Source organism: Podarcis erhardii (genome assembly GCF_964252035.2).
Source record: "Podarcis erhardii genome assembly, chromosome: 13".
NCBI lineage: Eukaryota > Metazoa > Chordata > Lepidosauria > Squamata > Lacertidae > Podarcis > Podarcis erhardii.
This window is the reverse complement of record NC_138502.1, coordinates 50,024,990-50,044,990: the sequence shown is the minus strand read 5'-3', so window position 1 is coordinate 50,044,990 and position 20,001 is coordinate 50,024,990. Positions and strand designations below refer to the sequence as shown.

Here is a 20,001-nt window from a genome sequence, read left to right as displayed (position 1 = left end):
CAGCCTTGCGTGTGAGGAAACCTTTAGGAATTTAGTAGGAATTCCTTTCAAGCAAACATATATATGAATCTGCTGTACATCTTTTTATATAAGCCTAAACACCACACAGATCCTTACTTACTCACCCAGTTCTCAGTCCAGACGTCCCCTTAAATCAGTCCGAAATCTATATACCATTCCCATTTCCGCAGACATCAGTTCACAAGATTCATTGTTTCTGTACATTCCACCTCCCTTTCGATGCAGTCGCCTGCTCAGCTGGACATTTGAGCTCTGCACTTGATTTATATCGTTGATTTCATAAGCAGTTAAGGCCCCTGGCAGGAAGAAAGATTTGGTAGCACTGCTATAAAGCAACTGACATGCTGTCAACAAGCAATGACTGTTCAAGTGAGAGAAACTTGGAGGATGCAGACTTTGCAACAAATACTTGGAGTAGAGTTAAGATAATGGTTAAGTTGGAGGGCTGGCAGTGGCTTATAGTAGTTCATTATTATTATTTTTTGAAAAAGTTAAAGAATAAGTACTTTTCAAATATGGCAAAGACATGTCACAGTTGTTAAGAGGGGGGCAAGCTGGCAGTGTCAGTTCAGAGCATGGCTTTCAGACTAAATCCACACGGTCTAAATCAGATGTACAGGCTCAAATGGATGTCTACATTCTACTTCCTAAAATGGTCAGCAAAAGCAAAGCAGAAGCAGGGAATTTAAAAGTGGCAAAGTAGAGGAGGAGGAAAAGGACGACTAACCTTTTCTTACATACATTTGAAGCAGGGGTGTCTTACCCATAGAGACAAGTGGTGCGGGGTGCCAGGACGCCAAGTTCTGGAGGGCGCCAGGGGAAGAGGCAGAGGCTGGATGTAGTGCCTCCTGGCATCAGCTTGCTGCTCTCACGTGCCTCTGCCCTGCCGCGCCGAAGCAGTGCCGCGCCCGGAGCCTCCATCTGCCATGGCCACCGTGGCATGAAACGGTCAGCCTCCGCCTCTTCCCCGCCAGAGTAGAATCATAGAATCATAGAGTTGGAAGAGACCACAAGGGCCATCAAGTCCAACCCCCTGCCAAGCAGGAAACACCATCAGAGCACTCCTGACATATGGTTGTCAAGCCTCTGCTTAAAGACCTCCAAAGAAGGAGACTCCACCACATTCCTTGGCAGCAAATTCCACTGTCGAACTGTCAGGAAGTTCTTCCTAATGCTTAGGTGGAATCTTTTTTCTTGTAGTTTGGAACCATTGCTCCGTGTCCACTTCTCTGGAGCAGCAGAAAACAACCTTTCTCCCTCCTCTATGTGACATCCTTTTATATATTTGAACATGGCTATCATATCACCCCTTAACCTCCTCTTCTCCAGGCTAAACATGCCCAGCTCCCTTAGCCGTTCCTCATAAGGCATCATTTCCAGGCCTTTGACCATTTTGGTTGCCCTCCCTCTGGACACGTTCCAGTTTGTCAGTGTCCTTCTTGAACTGTGGTGCCCAGAACTGGACACAGTACTCCAGGTGAGGTCTGACCAGAGCAGAATACAGTGGCACTATTACTTCCCTCCAGCCGCTGCCCGCTTCCTCCAGCCCCACTGGCAGTTCCGTCCTCCCTAAAAAAAGGTGGACAACTCTGGGAAATGGGGTGGGAGGGTGCCGGAGGGAGCATTGCACCACGGTGGCAGATATGCTTAAGACGGCCCTGATTTGAAGCCCTCTCTAAGTGGGGAAGCCACTGAGACAATTTGGACCAGACAAAAACTGAGTCCTGCCCTCTTTCCTGCTGCTTCTTTCGTCCGATTTCCTTCCCTGGTCTTTCGGAGAAGACTGTGCCCCTTTCAAAACCCAGTAACAACTTTTGCTAGGGAAACACAAACTTCACAAAATGATGTTGCTGCAGTAGGCATGCCAACCCAGAATCTAACCAAACCAACGTTGATGTTAAGTCCAACAGGCAAAGCATTAGAAGTGACTGAGTAATCACAGCTGCCATTGGAGTCCAAAGTGATTACTCAAGCACTTACATTAGGCGACCCTGAGGTCACTATGAAAAGGGGACAGCCGAAAGGGATGAACGTTATCAAAAGTTACAAGCACTTAAGCTCCATTTCAACTAAAGAGGAGGACCAAGGGGTTAAGCCAAAGGCTCCACAAGAAGCAGCTTTTGAAAGAGACGGAGGGAGATGGGGCCACTTGGCTGTTCTGGGATGTAACTCAGATTTAACCAATTTTCAGTTAAATGTGTAACAGATTGAGTCATCACTTGTAAATATGACCTCAGTACCGGCTCTGTCAGTCCATCTCTGCTTCATTAGTTTTGGACAGAGCTGCTGCTAATCACGGTCTATGGCCCAGTTTTGCCTTCCATTCCTAGTTCAATATAATTTGCTGCTAGTCCATTACGAATCTGCTCCCCTTTCTGTCCTTCCATCTCATTTCAAAGTCAAAATTTAATTGAAACGAGACAAGGCCGGCATTAGGAGATTCTATTAATAGTTTACAAAATGTCATTTTTATGGCAGAAGCGTGGCCCACTTCAAATACTCAAAGGGAGTGAAATGAATGTTTAAGGCATTTCTTCTTCTTTCATGGTTATTTGTTTAAGACGGTGCCAGCAGATGACATTTTCTGGCTTGCTGCCTTACAGATTCATTTTACAATTAGCCTGATGCATTTACTGTGCCCAGAGAAATCATTTTATGGGGTGACTAATAAATATAAATAAATAAATGCCAGTTTGAGTAATGCTTGAATCTGTTAATGCTTTTACTTCCTTTTCATCAGCTATATGTTTGTAGAGTATTACTCAATATTTTCTGCAATCTTATTGCCAGTATTTCCTTTTCATTGTATAAGAATGTCCTACACACACCCTTCTGAATGCTAAATTCTATATTCAGGGTTATTTGAAGGACTCATATTTCTGAGTAGGTTGTTATTTACCAGAAGTGTCCGCTTTTCTGAAGTCTGCAGCTCATTTTACTGCCTCAGAACGCCACCATCTCATTTTGATGCACATGTAGACCAGGCCTTAAAGACATTGATGGGAAAGGACAGAGATTTGGCCAATACAATCCCAAATGGGCTCTAAGGAGACGAGGTTGCAATTGGTGTCAAAGAGAGATCAAGAAGACAATTGCATCCACTGGGCTTGCCGAGAGGAAGGTTGGCGGTTTGAATCCCCGCAGCAGGGTGAGCTCCTGTTGTTCGGTCCCTGCTCCTGCCCACCTAGCAGTTCGAAAGCACTTCAAAGTGTAAGTAGATAAATAAGTACCGCTCCGACGGGAAGGCAAATGCCGTTTCCATGTGCTGCTCTGGTTTGCCAGAAGCGGCTTAGTCATGCTGGCCACATGACCCGGAAGAAGTGTCTGCAGACAAATGTCGGCTCCCTCGACCAGTAAAGTGAGATGAGCGCCACAATCCCAGAGTCATTCGCAACTGGACTTAACTGTCAGGGGTCCTTTACCTTTTCGTTTTTACTACTGAATTGGGTTCTTTGTTTTTATCTTTCTCCCTTGCTATTTATAATTAGCATTTTGTATTAGTCACTGAGCACCATAAATGTGCATACTAATCTTTTTTTTTTTTTTAAGTAACAACAAAAAGACAGATTCCTGCTTCACAGGAGCTTACAATCTAAAATTTGATGCAGGGGATGCAATGGTAAAAAGAAGGGTAAACAGTGAAAGAACAGTAACGCGAGATGAGTGCCACAACCCCAGAGTCGTCCGCGACTGGACCTAACGGTCAGGGGTCCCTTTACCTTTACCTATTTCTGGCAATGGTGAATGCTACCAGGATAAATGTTGTTCAGCTTAAAGAGGCAAAGAAAAGGAAACCAGCAAACAGTTTTCTAAAGGGACCCTGAGGGATTTACAGATGCCAAGGCAACAGTTATGGGTAAGCAAGTATAAGATCTACTAATCAGGACGTCTTTAAATTAAACTTGAATAAGGAAAAGGTGGTTGTGAGTATAACTCTGTGTACAATGAATCATTGCTCATTGATCCCAGTACAGTATACAAACTAAAACTGTGAAGGAAAGATATAGGTCTTCTTGCTCCTTGAACACCATTAAGCCATTCCATGCTAACTGGCATTTCATTACAAATTGACAAAGCTGGTATTAATTCAGATTACAGTGCATTTTGCTTGTGTGACAGTAGCAGCTGTTGGGACTCAATTTCTGACTGAGCGGGGCTGAGGGCGGGAGTTAAATTGTGGAGACATTTCAGCAGCGCCTGGTCCTTGAAGCTCAGGGGTGCTTTTTATCAGCTTTGGTGGATAAATGAGTGGCATGCCTTCCTCAAGGACTGGAGCTTTTCCATAGTGATGGATGATCCTAGAGTACTGCAATGCTCCCCGGATAGGACGCCTGGAGACAAACTCTGCGGTCTGGCTATTAAACAGAGCTGCAGAGATCACTTCGCCTTAGTGTGGGTTTAGCTGCCCTGCCTGCCAATTAACACCTAGCTGCACATTATGTGAAAAATAGCCACTTGTAAGCCAAGCTCTGAGAATACTGAGAATTCTGAATCTCCCCTGGAAACAGGCAGAGAAAGCTGAATGCAATCTTGGACCCACTGGCTACATTTCTTTCTGCACTGTCTTTCCTTTGCCTCTCCTTAGCAGCTAAATAGTCCTTCTCCTCCCACTCTGAAAACTGGTTAACGTTAGATAGCCTGTCTCTGCTGATTGAGAGATGAAGGTGATAATAAATAAAGGTAAAGGTAAAGGGACCCCTGACCACTAGGTTCAGTCACGGACGACTCTGGGGTTGCGGCGCTCATCTCGCTTTATTGGCTGAGGGAGCCGGCGTACAGCTTCCGGGTCATGTGGCAAGCATGACTAAGCCGCTTCTGGCGAACCAGAGCAGCGCACGGAAACGCCGTTTACCTTCCTGCCGGAGTGGTACCTATTTATCTACTTGCATTTGACGTGCTTTCGAACTGCTAGGTTGGCAGGAGCAGGGACCGAGCAACGGGAGCTCACCCCGTCACGGGGATTTGAACTGCTGACCTTCTGATCGGCAAGTCCTAGGCTCTGTGGTTTAACCCACAGTGCCATAGTGGATGGCAAAAGCCTGCCAACAAATCCAGTTCTCTCCATCCTTTGCTGCATATCTCTAAAGATCACTACTCTTCACACAATACTTTAACAGGATGAGCATAATGTGAAGCCAAAATCTCGGCTTCTGACCCCAGCTCAGAGTGCTGATCATTACTTTAAAGCTGTATTCAAATTAGGCCCGGAATATCAACACATCCCTCCACACATTTCCTCCCCAGGCTCTTAAATCCAGGGTTCATACTCTGCTCCATTTGGAGATGATTTGGAGACATGCAGCCATGCTAGACTGTCTCAGTGGTGGCCCCTATGTTGCGCAGCGGTCTCCCAAAAGAGGCATACTCCTTTTCAGCCAAGTCATCTCTAAACCTAACTTATCTTAAAAGGATAAAATGGTATCATGTCACCCAAATGCACATTCCACTCCACCCCCCGGCTTGAAGATACAAAATTTGTCAGCTTTACAGTGTTCATTTTTAATACAGTGGTACCTTGTGTTAAGTACTTAATTCATTCCCGAGGTCCGTTCTTAACCTGAAACTGTTCTTAACCTGGAGCACCACTTTAGCTAATAGGGCCTCCTGCTGCCGCCGCGCCGCCGGAAACTGTTCTTATCCTGAAGCAAAGTTCTTAACCTGGGTTAGCGGAGTCTGTAACCTGAAGCATATGTAACCTGAGGTACCACTATATGAGGTGATCTTCAGGACCCCATATGTTCTTCTGCATATGATCCAAGCTGGAGAACGTCCTTCTTCTTGCCTGCCCCCATATCCACCCACATGCCCATATCTGTGCTCCTTCGCCCACCCCCCTTTTTTGCTGTTTCAGCAGTGATGAACCGGAGGGAAGCAGGAAGGCCTCCAACTCCCATCTGTTGCCTGATACACTGCTATTGCTGGATGCCAGGAGCCCTGGGAGATGTGACTTCCCAGCAAGCATTTCTGCAGCACATGGAAAACTACACTTCCTAGTAGTCCTGGTACCTGGCCTGCAGGTACCTGGAGAGAGGAGAGGACCTTCCTTCCTCCACTCTATCAGAATTACTTGGGAGATTATAATGCAGGCATAGGCAAACTCGGCCCTCCAGATGTTTTGGGACTACAACTCCCATCATCCCTAGTTAACGGGACCAGTGGTCAGGGGTGATGGGAGTTGTAGTCCTAAAACATCTGGAGGGCCAAGTTTGCCTATGCCTAGCCTAGATAACTGTGAGTGCTGAATTGGTCTGCTCCCAGTAGGCTACATCACCATCAGGCCGCATGGATAACACCTTCAGATCGTGAAGGTTTACCAAGGTGTGGGTTTTCAGAAAAGCACGATTTGTTCTGGCTAATCAAAACGTCTCGAAGGTTGCTGAACGTCAGTAGTGGCCTTGCCGCTACTCTTTCCTCTGTGTCCAGGAGAGCTGTTCAAAACAAAGGGCTGCTTGTTGTAGACTCTAGACTAACTCCCAATAGGTGGAGCCACCTGTTTCTGACTAATTCCAAGCCAAACAACCTACTTCCTGGAGCCCTCCGTTTGGGAAAAGAGGAAGAATGTGACTCAGAACTTGGAGGGGAAACCAGATGGTGAGAAGGAAGGGGCACGGCAAGCCTGCCTGCGTGACTGGCCCTGTGCTGGTTTTCTGAGTGGCTCTTTCCTGTCACTCGCACTGGATGAGTTTTTCCCTTAGCTATTTGTCCACATATAGCCAAACATCTGCGAGACAGGTGCAGTGGCGTAGCGTGGGGGGTGCAGGGGGGGCCGGCCGCACCGGGCGCAACATCTGGGGTTAGGGCAAATCCACGGGTTAGGGGGCGCAAATCCACGGGTTAGGGGGCGCAAATTACTTGCCTTGCCCCGGGTGCTGACAACCCACGCTACGCCACTGGACAGGTGAGAATGCTCCCCTGCCCATTCTCCCATAGAGTGTGCCAGCTGCCCAAAGCTGGCACATTTAAAGGAAAATGTTGACAAAATAATTAAAAGTGCTTACTGTTATTATTATTATTATTAGCTATATTATAGAAAAAGGTGTGTAAATAAAAGATGAATCATTACTAAACAGGTGCACATCATGAATGTCAGATTTGCTTGATCCGAGTGCTCATTCTGAATCCACCCTCCCTCATGCATTGCAATAGTTGCTCTTGGAAAATACTGAATTTTGCTTCTGCTCTTCTGCCACCTCTTTGCTCAGGAAGGTATCAGCATCTGTATTATCCCCTAGTGTTTTACAGGTGCGATCCAAGGTGTTGTTTTTTAACCAATAAAGCCCACACCAGCCTAAGCCCAGCATAACTCAAGTTTGTTTCCTTTCCTTTGTACTACACAATCATTAAGAACAACTGAAAAGACATTCCTGAATGTACTGCTGAGGCACCAAACTCAAACAGCAAGGGCCCAAAGAGATGCATTTGTGGTTAACTAGCCAGAAGCTGTCTGCGGACAAACGCTGGCTCCCTTGGCCTATAGAGCGAGATGAGCACCACAACCCCAGAGTTGTCCGCAACTGGACCTAACGGTCAGGGGTACCTTTACCCTTTTACCCAAAGTTATGGAATTCTCTTCCTCTAGAAATCTGTCGCACTGCACAAGCTTGCATATTTTCTGAAAGAGCTGTTGAACTTCTATCGTTTGCTGGTATTCAGTGTCCAGGAAAAATGTAAGTTTATGGCAGTTTTATTTAACCAGAACTTCTTTGGGTGTGTTTTTGTCTGTGTGATTCTTAAATGTCACTATCCTCTCATAACTCTTGTAAAGCCTCTGACTCAAAAGTGAAGTTTTTATTTTCATAGACATGTCATAATTTGCATTGTATCAAAAGCCTGGAATCGAATACGGATGTCTCTGCCCCCCTCTCTGTCTCTGCTTTGATATTTCACACCTCCTTTCTGTGTTGATTTTGTTCTGTGGTTGATTTTGCTCTTTTATAAAAGCAAATAAAAGCAAAAGAAAGTGGAAGTTAACTCCCTAATAAGTGTCTGCTCCTTTAAATCAGATTTATGCAAGGTTGTTGCTAACTCTCCAAGAGATTTGAAGTGTTAAAAAGACACTTATTAGGGAGTTAACTTCCACTTTCTTTTGCTTTTATTTGCTTTTTATAAAAGCAAATAAAAGCAAAAAAAGTGGAAGTTAACTCCCTAATAAGTGTCTGCTCCTTTAAATCAGATTTATGCAAGGTTGTTGCTAACTCTCCAAGAGATTTGAAGTGTTAAAAACGGTTGGTCCAAAAGCAAAGAAAGGAAGTAACTTTTCATTTGAGTACTGCAGTACTCTTTCTGATGTGGGGGAAAGTGAAAGAAATTGCTAACGTACCCTCTTCGTATGGAACCGTATAATTTTCCAACCACAAGCCAGGCTGGCAGAACATAATTATACATCTGCTTTCGTTTACCAGCTTACTAGCAGAAAGACTTCGCAATTCTATACACATCTACTGAGAAGTAAGCCCCGTTAAGTTCAGTGAAGCTTACTCCTAAGTAACTGCATATAAGATTGCTGCCTTAACATCCCCCAACCAATTGTATGTACATAGTACTTCTTTAGGTAGTTTTCCTATTGGCCACTGCCTTCAGAGATGTAAGACAGCAGCATATCTCATGAAAAATATAGGTCACGTCAAGACGCTTCAAGAGAAAAATGTAAGAAGCCAAAACTAACACCCAGAAATAAAAAAAAAAAAACCCTGGAAGAAAAGTACTGAATGTATAAAATGTGGAGGATTCTAAGTGTGGCTCCAATACAATGATACATTGCTCAAATTGTTTACAAAGGAAATATAAGCATCAAGGTGAAATCAATAATTATAATTCATATTTTATTTTGAAGAACTTTGACCTATTATATACACAGAAATGCACAGTGATTTCCTTTCGTTTCCTCTTCTCAGGGAACCGCAGTTGATGCTTTCCTTAGAGTGAGGTAACCCATAACAACATCAGAAGGAAGCATCCGAATGTAGGCAAACTCCTCAATGGTACTAAATCTCAGTTTGCTCTGTGGGTCAGTGTAGTTTGCCTAAAAGAAGAACACACACAAACATCTGGGCTGAAAATTGTGAAAACACTCACACTTTTAAAACAGGTGAAAATATGCTAGTCACACTATAATGAATTAAAGCAAAGGTCCAACTAAACTAGCATGCTAGCCCCAGCCACTTCTCCCTCTGAAATATACATGTATACATGTTGAAAATTATAGTATAATAAGGCTTGTGATGTAATATGATAATGTTTACCAATGTAACATAAGAACTTTAATAAATAAATAAAATTATTTATACACACACACACACAAAAATCGGGGCACTATGGAAATGGTTCACCCCCGTTGTTTGCCCTAAAAAGGCATATTGTCTCCTTAATAAAATGATGGCGATATTCTTGAATATATTTTTGCAACTTTAGCAAAGCTTTTGAAATCATAATTATTTCAAGATCACAAAACACGATGTAAAGAGCAAAAGGAAATGACTGGTCACCATGGTGTTGCTCATACAGATTCCTAGCAGTTAAATAGTTCTTTATGTGGTTTAGTTGTGAAATGTTAATTTCCACCAAAAGCTAAAGAAACAAACACTGTTAACAGTGAACCCAAATAACTGCATTTCTGTGATCTCCTCTGAAAGAGAACTTTAGAGAACCATGTCAATAAAAAACATATAAACAGGCAAGATATTTAATTGCATTATGTAAGGCAGGTTACACCAACAAATGGATGGGCAGTTAGAAGAACTAGGTCTGACAAGCTTACTTTCTGAATGCTCATCAGCATTCCTTTCTCACAGCTAACCTGCAGAGCTAGATTTCTGAATAAATATACTTCATCGGATTACCTAACACAGGGGTGGGCAACCTAAGGCACGGGGGCCGCATGCAGCCCAATTGCCTTCTCAATCCAGCCTGCAGAGGGTCCGGGAATCAGCGTGTTTTTACATCAGTAGAATGTGTCCTTTTCTTTAAAATGCATCTCTGGGTTATTTGTGGGGCATAGGAATTCGTTCATGCCCCCCCCCCCAAATATACAGTGGTGCCTCGCAAGATGAAAATAATCCGTTCCGCGAGTCTCTTCGTCTAGCGGTTTTTTTCGTCTTGCGAAGCATCCCTATTAGCGGCTTAGCAGATTAGCGCTATTAGCGGCTATTAGCGGCTTAGAAAAAGGGGGGGGAGGGGAAAAACTTGCAAGACTCGCAAGACGTTTTCGTCTTGCGAAGCAAGCCCATAGGGAAATTCGTCTTGCAAAGCGCCTCGAAAAACGGAAAACCCTTTCGTCTAGCGGGTTTTCCGTCTTGCGAGGCATTCGTCTTGCGAGGCACCACTGTAGTCTGGCCCCCCCCAAGGTCTGAGGGACGGTGGACCGGCCCCCTGCTGAAAAAGGTTGCTGACCCCTGGTCTAAGAGCAACATTCAGCGAGTGCCAGGAAACCACCCTGGGTGGGTAAGCACTGGAGAACCTTGGGTTCCATGACGGAAGAAAGGTAGGATTATAAATGTAAGAAAATAAAATAAAGATCGTTTGCCCAACAAGAACTGGTATTCAGAAGGTCTATTTCTTCTGAGTATGGAGGTTCCATTTAGCAGCCTGAAAACCTGACACAAGACTTTAAACTTAGTTGTGGTCTATAAAATTCAATGAAATTGATTGGCTGTAGGCTCCAGATAGACAAAACAAGTACTTCCTCAGATAGTATATAATTAACAATGGAATTTAGGCAGTTTTTAAAGGGGACTGGACAAATTCATGGAGGAAGATGGGTCTCTCAATGGCTATTATAGTCTTGTGTCGAGTTTTCCATCAGTGGTGTGAGAGGAGGCAAATCAACCCACAATATAACTTTGTGATTTGAGTGTTATGCCCGGTGGAGTTCCTGATTCTTCCTGGAGAAACATTTAGACACTGATGGATGCCTAGAGAGATATTCCAGCAGCAATATTTTCTATTTAAAACTATCTGTCTAGATATATTTACTACAGCATTGCAAAAACAGCATTGCAAAAAATAACTGCATTGGGGTTATATAAATTACATTGGAATATATAAATTTCACTCCCAAATTATACAATAAGTTAGATAAAGTAACACTGTACTTTGATGAGAAAAAGTCTTACACTTCTGTAAGCTTAGGGTGAAGACCACAGACAGAGCTGAGCTATATATAATTATCTTTGTTGCTATAGCAACAGGGCTGGTTTGTCATCAAAAGGAGGCAGATGTTTGAGCACTTAATTCTCCCCACCTCCAGCATTGAATGAAATTTCTGTTGCATTAATATGACCAGGGGCTCATCTTTTAAATTTCAAGAGAAATCTAAAAAGTGCAAATGCAGCCCCTAAATGAAACTCTTGTTTTAATATGATGGCTGCAGAATGACAATATTAAAAAAATGATGACATGCTGAGGCAAAAGCTAATACTTTGCATGATCCATCCCTTTCGATTTAGGAAGCCCACTGAGCCCGCCCAAAACTCAGGGGTTGGCCCATTGCAATGGACGTTGCTTTTCTAGTGTAGCCCTTGAACACTATACATGGGGGCTCCCAACAGCTCCTCTACATGCCTCTGGCAGAAGGGCTACTCAACATCCTTGTTGAGAACTGCCTGTGCAGTGAAGTTCTGGAAAGTAGCAGAGCTGATGGACACCTTTATGCAAGGAACAAAAGTAACAGCTGGATAGGCTGCAAATGAAGCTGCCTTAAATTGTGTCACATGCAGGGCCGTCTTACCCATAGATGCTAGTGGTGCAGGGCGCCAGCTGATAGTCCGTGGGACACCAAACGAGCGAGCTCAGTGAGCGAGGATGCGTGTGCCGTTCCCACCCCTTTTAGCCTGTAGGCGCTGAATTCTGCAGGGCACCAGAAGGCTAAAAACTGATGCGATACTCAGCGGGAGCGGCGCATACACCCTCGCTCTCTTGGTGTAGGCCTGCTTGCTTGGCGTGCTCGCTCACCCAGCAGGCTGAGGTGTAGGCACGCGCAGCACCCCTCCTGCTAGCCGTCTTTGAGCCAGGCATCAGGCGCTGTGGATCTCCACGGGGCCGGCCCCCCGGCCCGCTCGCTGCCCTCGCCCACCTCTGCCATGCCACGCTGAAGCAGCACCGCGCCCAGAGCCTCCGCCTGCTGTGGCCACTGTGGCACGAAGCGGCCAGCTAAGCCGGAAGGTGCCGTGCCCTGCCCCTGCCTCTTCCCCGCTGGAGGAGCCGCCCTCCAGCTGCTGCCCGCCTCCTCCAGCCCCGCAAAGCTGGGCACGTCGCTGGCAGCGCTGTCCCATCCCAAGAGGCTTCCTCCACCGCTGCTGGTGTTCCCTCCCTAAAAAAAGGTCGACATATGCTTAAGATGGCCCTGGTCAGATGGGCCACTGGTCCCTCTAGCCCAGTGCTCTCTTCTCTGCCAGCTCTCCAACTTCTCAGGCTAGTCTTTCCCAGTTCTGATCCTTGAGGGACCAAGCCAGAGATTCCCACAAGCAGATCATGTGGCGGTGCAGGATCCCCTTCTCTGCAGGCCCCAACCGTTTCCTAATGCCGGTTTGAAAATTACAAACAGCGTCTGGATGAAAATGTCCATTGCTTTCTCCATTTTAATGATCAAGACTCTTTACAGAAGTATGCAACCCCAGCTTCAACCAGGACAAGTGAGGATGCCACTGTGAAGACAAGGAGCATCTTAGATTTTTACATTATCCCTTTTGCACCTTACATTAGGAAGTAATTGCAAAGTCGAATTTAGGGCTTCCTTTGAAGATCTCAAGCTGCTTTTTTAAAAACAACAACAACAACAACAACAACAACAACAACACCCACTAATCCAGTTATCTAAATGAAACAGGTGATGCTGAGAGCTCTTATTGGAGGCCAGAGGATTCTTCCACCCACAACAATATAGGCAGTGCTACAAGGTAGGTTTAGAAGGTAAAAGGAAAAACTCCCTAGAAAATTAAAGAGAGCCAAAATGGAACAAAAAGCAAACAGTCCTTTTGCTGTAGGGTGTTTTTGGTAATCTCTGAGTTACTTCGTGTGGCACACATTCAGAACTCCTAGACTTAGAGGCAAAATGACAGACAGTGTGAGCTTTTTGAAGGTAAACCAGAAGTCTGCCTACCCCACAGGCTTGAATTACAGGTAGACATTTTTTAGTAAATGTAATAAAATAAAGGGATTTCTGGATACCTTTATTTTATTACATTTACTAAAAAAAAAAATCTACCCTGCCTTATACCCCAAAAAGATTCAAGATGGCTTTACCTATGGAAATAGTCACATATTTTTTCCTCATTTACCCATAACTCTGTTTTCCTACCTTTCTTCTGTTGTTTTTCTGTCTGCTTTTAGCTCCTTGAGGTATGGGTGTGTCCTCTCAATTTTCCATAAAGTACACAACAGCATAAAGCTATAAAACAATTATGTATGTGTCTGAACACTCGTTTCCTAAGCTTTCCACCCAAAAAGAACTGGAAAACTGAACCTCTTAGAGAGCGACTTACACACTATGTCTAAAAATGTACAATTAAAGAGTCCTAGGGAACTGCATTTTACTAAGTGCACATAATTAGCACCCGGGTGGCACTGTGGTCTAAACCACAGAGCCTAGGGCTTGCCGATCAGAAGGTTGGCAGTTCGAATCCCCGCAACGGGGTGAGCTCCCATTGCTCAGTCCCAGCTCTTGCCAACCTAGCAGTTTGAAAGCACGTCAAAGTGCAAGTAGATTAATAGGTACCGCTCCAGCGGGAAGGCAAACGGCGTTTCCGTGCGCTGCTCTGGTTTCGCTAGAAGCGGCTTAGTCATGCTGGCCACATGACCCAGCAAAACTGTCTGCGGACAAACGTCGGTTCCCTCAGCCAATAAAGTGAGATGAGTGCCGCAACTCCAGAGTCATTTGCAACTGGACTTAACTGTCAAGGGTCCTTTACCTTTTTAACCCTTAGAAAGCACTCCATGAAAGTAACTCAGCGTCTGGATGAAAATGTTCATTGCTTTCTCCATTTTAATGATCAAGACTCTTTGGTTCGTTTCTGGTAAATGTCCTTTTGAATTTCCCAGTTTCCAAACAGCCAGAAAAAAGGCATAAGGTGTGTTTACACCTGCGACAGTTTCCTTAGTGAAACAGGACTCATCCAATTCAAGGGGGAGGCCGAGCTGTTCTCCTAGGTAGGAATTTTGGCCTGAACCTACAAAGGCAGGTCTCAAAAGGCTACCAGAGGCCCCTTCCCGCTGCGTGACGTCAAAGGTGGGCAGAACCTGGTGCCTGTGGTCACCAGCTCTGAATTGGGGGGGGGGGGGAGGGTGTTTAAGGGAGGGATTGATCTTTATCAAGGACAAGACTGCCAGAATCGCCATGACATTGGCTGCAACTCTAAGAAATTTTGCTTGAGCTTCCTTTTTTCTCCTGCTATGCAGTTCTTTCAGGGCCGTCTTAAGTATATCCAGCGCTGTGGTGCAAAGGTCCCTCCTGCGCCCCCCCTTTCCCAGAGTTGCCGACCTTTTGCGGGGCTGGAGGAGGCAGGCAGCGGCTGGAGGGCGGCTCATCCGGCGGGGAAGAGGCGGAGGCTCCGGCCGCGGCGCTGCTTCAGCGAGGCAGACAAGGATGGCGAGCTGATGCTGGGAGGCGCTGCGCCCAGCCTCCACCTCTTCCCTGGTGCCCTCCAGAACTTGGCGCCTTGGTGCCCCGCGCCAATTGCCTCTATGGGTAAGACGCCCCTGAGTCCTTTCTCTTCATCATATCTTTTTAAATTGTGAGTCTAAGGGCAGGAACTGTCTTAGAAGTGATTTTTGTAAGCCATCATGAAAGCATAAAGGGCAGGATTTAAATGCTGAAAATAAATAAAAATGAAACTATAAATTATCCCGCATTTACATGAAACTAATTATCTTCTGTAAGCCACCTGGGGGATAGGTTTTACTCTGAAAGGAACTAAATAGGAGTTAAATAAAAGATCATAGGCCCTACTGTCTTGAGGCAAATTGTTAAAAATGTGTTTCATTGTACAGCCAGAGTTTTTTCTTTAAACTTTCCACCTGCAGAGAATGCAAGTGTGTTGCAGAGAGCACCGGGGCATGTTTTAGGGTAAATAATCACTTCCTAAAAATACTAGGCAGACTGGCTGGACCTCACCATTGTTCTGGGTGAATTGACAGTGTGTGCCATACTGCCCAGCCAATGCTGTGCTTTGGTTATACTTTGAAGAAGATTTGCAGTGACAGGTTGGTTTTTCCAAGAGGTTTGTCTGCCTTTACAATTCTCCCAACTGAGGATAAGTATCCAAAACTACTACATGGTTCCCCAGAACAGGGAGAACTTGTTACTGCTATTTAGGACCATCCCTCTGTGCAGGAGTTTGAATAAGGACAGAGTAAGACCCAAGCCAATCTAAGAAATATGAAAAGAAAAATACTTACAGGAAGTCCTGAAATATCAGAGTATTTCTTGGCTGGTTTAAAGGAAGGAGGAGCATCTATGCTGAAATCTGGAGGTGTGCCAGAAAGAGAGGAAGAAGCATTCAATTCCTTGTTTAACCTCTTTTTGGAAAGCAGTTCTTAATTTACAAATTCTTGGGCCTGAGGCCTGACTAGAATCATTCCATCAATTTGACTGGAGTCCTCTTTCCAGTCCCTGGGAATCCACACCCTTAATCGAGAGAGAGGCTAGTGGCAGTGATGACAGGAAATTGTTCACATGCAGAGCACACTAGATTTGTCAGCTTGAATGCATTTGCAGAAAGCATTAATCCTTACTAAGCCTTAGGCTTGCCGACCGGAAGGTCGGCAGTTCGAATCCCTGCGACGGGGTGAGCTCCCATTGTTCGGTCCCAACTCCTGCCAACCTAGCGGTTTGAAAGCACATCAAGTGCAAGTAGATAAATAGGTACCGCTCCAGCGGGAAGGTAAACGGCATTTCCATGCACTGCTCTGGTTCGCCAGAAGCGGCTTAGTCATGGTGACCACATGACCTGGAAAAACTGTCTGCGGACAAACACCGGCTCCCTTGGCCAGTAAAGCGAGATGAGCGCCGCAACCCCAGAGTCGTTCGCAGTTGGACTTAACTGTCAGGGTCCTTTACCTTTTTTTAAGCATGGAAGAGTCAGGTTGCATTGCCTAGCGAAACAATGTGAAGCACACCACTAGCAAGTACTAAACCAAATTAAATGCTGACATTACTCAAATTATTGTCTTAAATAGCGGTTTCACCAATTTTGCTCAAGATGTGGTGTCGCAGACTACATGGTGCCTCATTTAAAATACCCACACAAACTTTCTCGTTCACTCCCAGATCTAGCACATACCGTATTTTTCGCCCTATAGGACGCACTTTTTCCCCTCCAAAAATGAAGGGGAAATCTGGATGCGTCCTATGGGGCGAATGCAGGCTTTCGCTGAAGCTCTCCAGGCTTCAGGAAGACATCCGCAGCCTCCCTGCTGGAGGTCCCGCAGGGATGTCTAGGCTGCGGATAGCAGCCTGCTTCCTGGAGCGTCGGGTGCCCTGAAGCAGAGCACCCCGCGCGCCGGACAGACATCCGCAGCGTGGGGAGCCCTGCAGGAGTTCCCCGCAGGGCTCCCCACACTGCGGATAGCAGCCTGCCGCCCGGCGCGCAGGACACCCTGAAGCAGAGCACCCCGCGCGCCGGACAGACATCCGCAGCATGGGGAGCCCTGCAGGAGTTCCCCGCAGGGCTCCCCACGCTGCAGATAGCAGCCTGCCGCCCGGCGCGCAAGGCACCCTGAAGCAGAGCGCCCCGCGCCGGACAGACATCCGCAGCGTGGGGAGCCCTGCAGGAGTTCCCCGCAGGGCTCCCCACGCTGCGGATAGCAGCCTGCCGCCTGGCGTGCGGGGCACCCTGAAGCAGAGCGCCCCACGCGCCGGACAGACATCCGCAGCGTGGGGAGCCCTGCAGGAGTTCCCCGCAGGGCTTCCCATGCTGCGGATAGCAGCCTGCCACCCGGCGGGCAGGGCGCCCTGAAGCAGAGCGCCCCTCGCGCTGGGCAGACATCGGCCAGCCCCACAAGCTCAGAGGACAGCAGGGAGGCGCAGCACTGCCATCCCGCTGTTCCTCGACCTGGTTCGGTTTCCCCGACCTGCTTTTGGGGGAGAAATAAAGGGATTTTTTTTTTCCTTTATTTCCCCCCCCAAAAACTAGGTGCGTCCTATGGGACGGAGCGTCCTATGGGACAAAAAATACAGTACTTATTTGTAGCTTCAAATACTTGATGGTGTTGCCTCTCGGCCTTATCTCTCCACCCACACAAACCTTTGCTCTCCAGCTCCATCCCCAGTCATCCAAAGTTCTTAGGATGCAATCTTATACCCGTTAACCTGGAAATAAGCCTCACTCAATTCTATGAGACTTCTGAGTAGAAACATATAGGACTGATCACTCAATCTCTCAAATGACCACCTTTTCTCCCTTGCGCCTGGAACTCCCAATTACATTAAGTCAGCTGTTTTTCTTCCTTCAAACCTCCATAAACCCTACCTTTTCCATTAACAATTTGGCTTATTCCCTTACTTCTCATCTACCTAAGTGTGTGTCACTGAACCGATCATATTATTTCACTGTTTACCCTTCTTTTTACCATTGCATCCCCTGCATCAAATTTTAGATTGTAAGCGCCTGTGAAGCAGGAATCTGTCTTTTTGTTGTTACTTAAAAAAATAATAATCAAGTACGCACATTTATGGTGCTAAATGACTAATACAAAATGCTAATTATAAATAGCAAGAGAGAAAGATAAAAACAAAGATCCCAATTGAGCAGTAAAAAGGTAAAGGTAAAGGACCCCTGACAGTTAAGTCCAACTGCGAACGACTCTGGGGTTGCGGCGCTCATCTCGCTTTACTGGCCAAGGGAGCCGGTGTTTGTCCGCAGTTTTTCCGGGTCATGTGGCCAGCATTACTAAACCGCTTCTGGCGAAACCAGAGCAGCGCACAGAAACACCATTTACGTTCCTGCCGGAGCGGTCCCTATTTATCTCCTTGCACTGCCATGCTTTTGAACTGCTAGGTTGGCAGGAGCAGGGACCGAGCAACGGGAGCTCAACTCATCGTGGGGATTTAAACTGCCGACCTTCTGATACCAAGCCCAAGAGGCTCAGTGGTTTCGACCACAGCATCACCCATGTGGGCAATTAGTTATGCACAATGACCTGTGACCTCAGATGTTGATATGCATCTCTAGTCACATTGAAAGATGCATCCAATAGGGTCAATAGGACATTCGACATAGAAGGGAAATGTATGTGCCTTTGTACCAACTATTGGTGCAGATCTCTGTTGCTAGATGAGAAGAAGAGTTTAGTCTCCAGATCTGAAAGTGGAACCTAAATGTAGGCAACTGGCTGGGAGAAATTGCTGTTATATATTGCAAATACAGGGTGTTCAAAAAGTAACCATACACCACCTATATTACATTGTCCATAAGTGTATAGTTACTTTTTGAACACTCTTGTAGCTTGCAGGTTCATCAGCATTATAGATGAAAAACACAGCCTTTGGCATATGCCTCTCATATTATAAGACCACAAACATTGCTCAAGACTAATATAATTCAGGGTGCGTGGAGAGAGCATACACTAATCTTTTAAATCAGATAAATCTTTAAGCGTGTACCACTTTAAGCCTGGTCAATGACCTAGAAAATTGTGTGAATGCTTAAATGAGGAGTTGGAAATTCCTAGTCACTGGAGCTGCTTAGGGAGTAATAGCAAACACTGCCACAAGCAAACATTTCTACAGGCAAAGTGCTTTAAAATATCCTCAATTTCAGCATATATTCACCACAAAGCTATTTTGTGTCTTTGTAGCTCGCTTCCTCTCAGATGATTTTAGTACAGATTTTATGGCTGAAGCATTTCCAAGTTAGCAGATCAGCTTCTTTTAATCATTATGTATGGCATGAATATCTTCTGAAAAATACTCTCGAGCAGATGTTTTTACATCCTTCAACTGTTTGCTTTCTAACCACCTTTCTAATATATGCAAATTTATTTCTGAAACCAGAGAATGCAGTAGAAATAGCATCATCAGCAGGTTGCCAGCTACAAGGCACTAGGAACACACCAGGCTAAGGCCAGCATGCTGAAAAAACACTTAGTGGCACATTTATTTCTGCGCAAAGAATGAAAGTCTAATAAAGTGTCAGCCTTCTACTGCCACTTTCCTTTAATCCTAGTTAAGTGGCAGCAAAAAATATTAAAGGAGCTACGTTTTACACTGGGAGTTAGTGAAGATGTTACTATCCCCATGGGGAAGTGGCCACTCCCGCAGGACTAATCCTCTCCACTGCCACATGCAGTGAGTTGGAACCATAATCATGTTGTGAGTTACTCTGCAGCCATAACATCCAGTCGAGCTATAAGTCTGAGTGTGTCTGACAAAGAACAGGGTGTTATACATTTGTAAATAAAACAAATATAACAATCCAGAGGCATAGAATTACATCCAAAGTAAGACGTTAGCTCAAATAACCTCCTGACCAAAGTTGTATCAGCACTGCATGGTTTCCAGCTAGTCCTTTTTTATTGCATTTTCTTAGCACACTTATTGCCCCATGTTCTGAACATAGATCAAGGGAAGGTGCTTTATACCAAATCCAGCTAGTTCAAAACTGTCCACACTTACTTACAGCACTTCTCCGGGGTTTCAGCCAGGAAATATTTCCTATCTCTACTGGAACCCTCTACATCTAAGTTAGATGGTCTACAATAGAGCAACGGCTCTACTATGAGAAACACACATTTTCTTTCTTTTCTTTTCTTATGTCTATATGCTTTAGGTTACACCAAGTTAATTCGGCAGTCTTGCAAGAAATCTTAGTGTTGGCTTGGCTGTTACCACTCTAGTCCGGTGGTGTTTCTAGGAAGTCTGGGGGTCACTGACTGCTTATCAGGGATTTCTTGAAGATTGTCTGCCATCATCGGTCTTGTAAAATGCAGGGAGAAGAGTCGGTGGAAGAAGATTGGAAGAAATTTAAAGTTTATTTACAGAAACATTGT

At 45.4% G+C, this 20,001-nt stretch overlaps 1 protein-coding gene across 3 annotated transcripts in view; it reads right to left on the bottom strand.

Annotated features, from left to right (window-relative positions):
• Nucleotides 1-8,819: 8,819 nt before the first annotated feature.
• Nucleotides 8,820-20,001, bottom strand: part of INO80C (INO80 complex subunit C) — a 31,428-nt gene continuing 20,246 nt past the window's right edge. The window contains exons 4-6 of one of the 3 annotated variants that reach the window (XM_081836370.1): nucleotides 15,412-15,479; nucleotides 13,316-13,380; nucleotides 8,820-9,043 (exon numbers count right to left, since the gene is read on the bottom strand). In XM_081836370.1, the coding sequence (XP_081692496.1) occupies nucleotides 9,013-9,043; nucleotides 13,316-13,380; nucleotides 15,412-15,479 (164 nt within the window). In that variant the 3' untranslated portion in view covers nucleotides 8,820-9,012. Of the gene's footprint in view, nucleotides 9,044-13,315; nucleotides 13,406-15,411; nucleotides 15,480-20,001 lie in introns of all 3 variants that reach the window. The other 2 variants (XR_014150433.1, XM_081836369.1) reach the window with 2 other exon arrangements.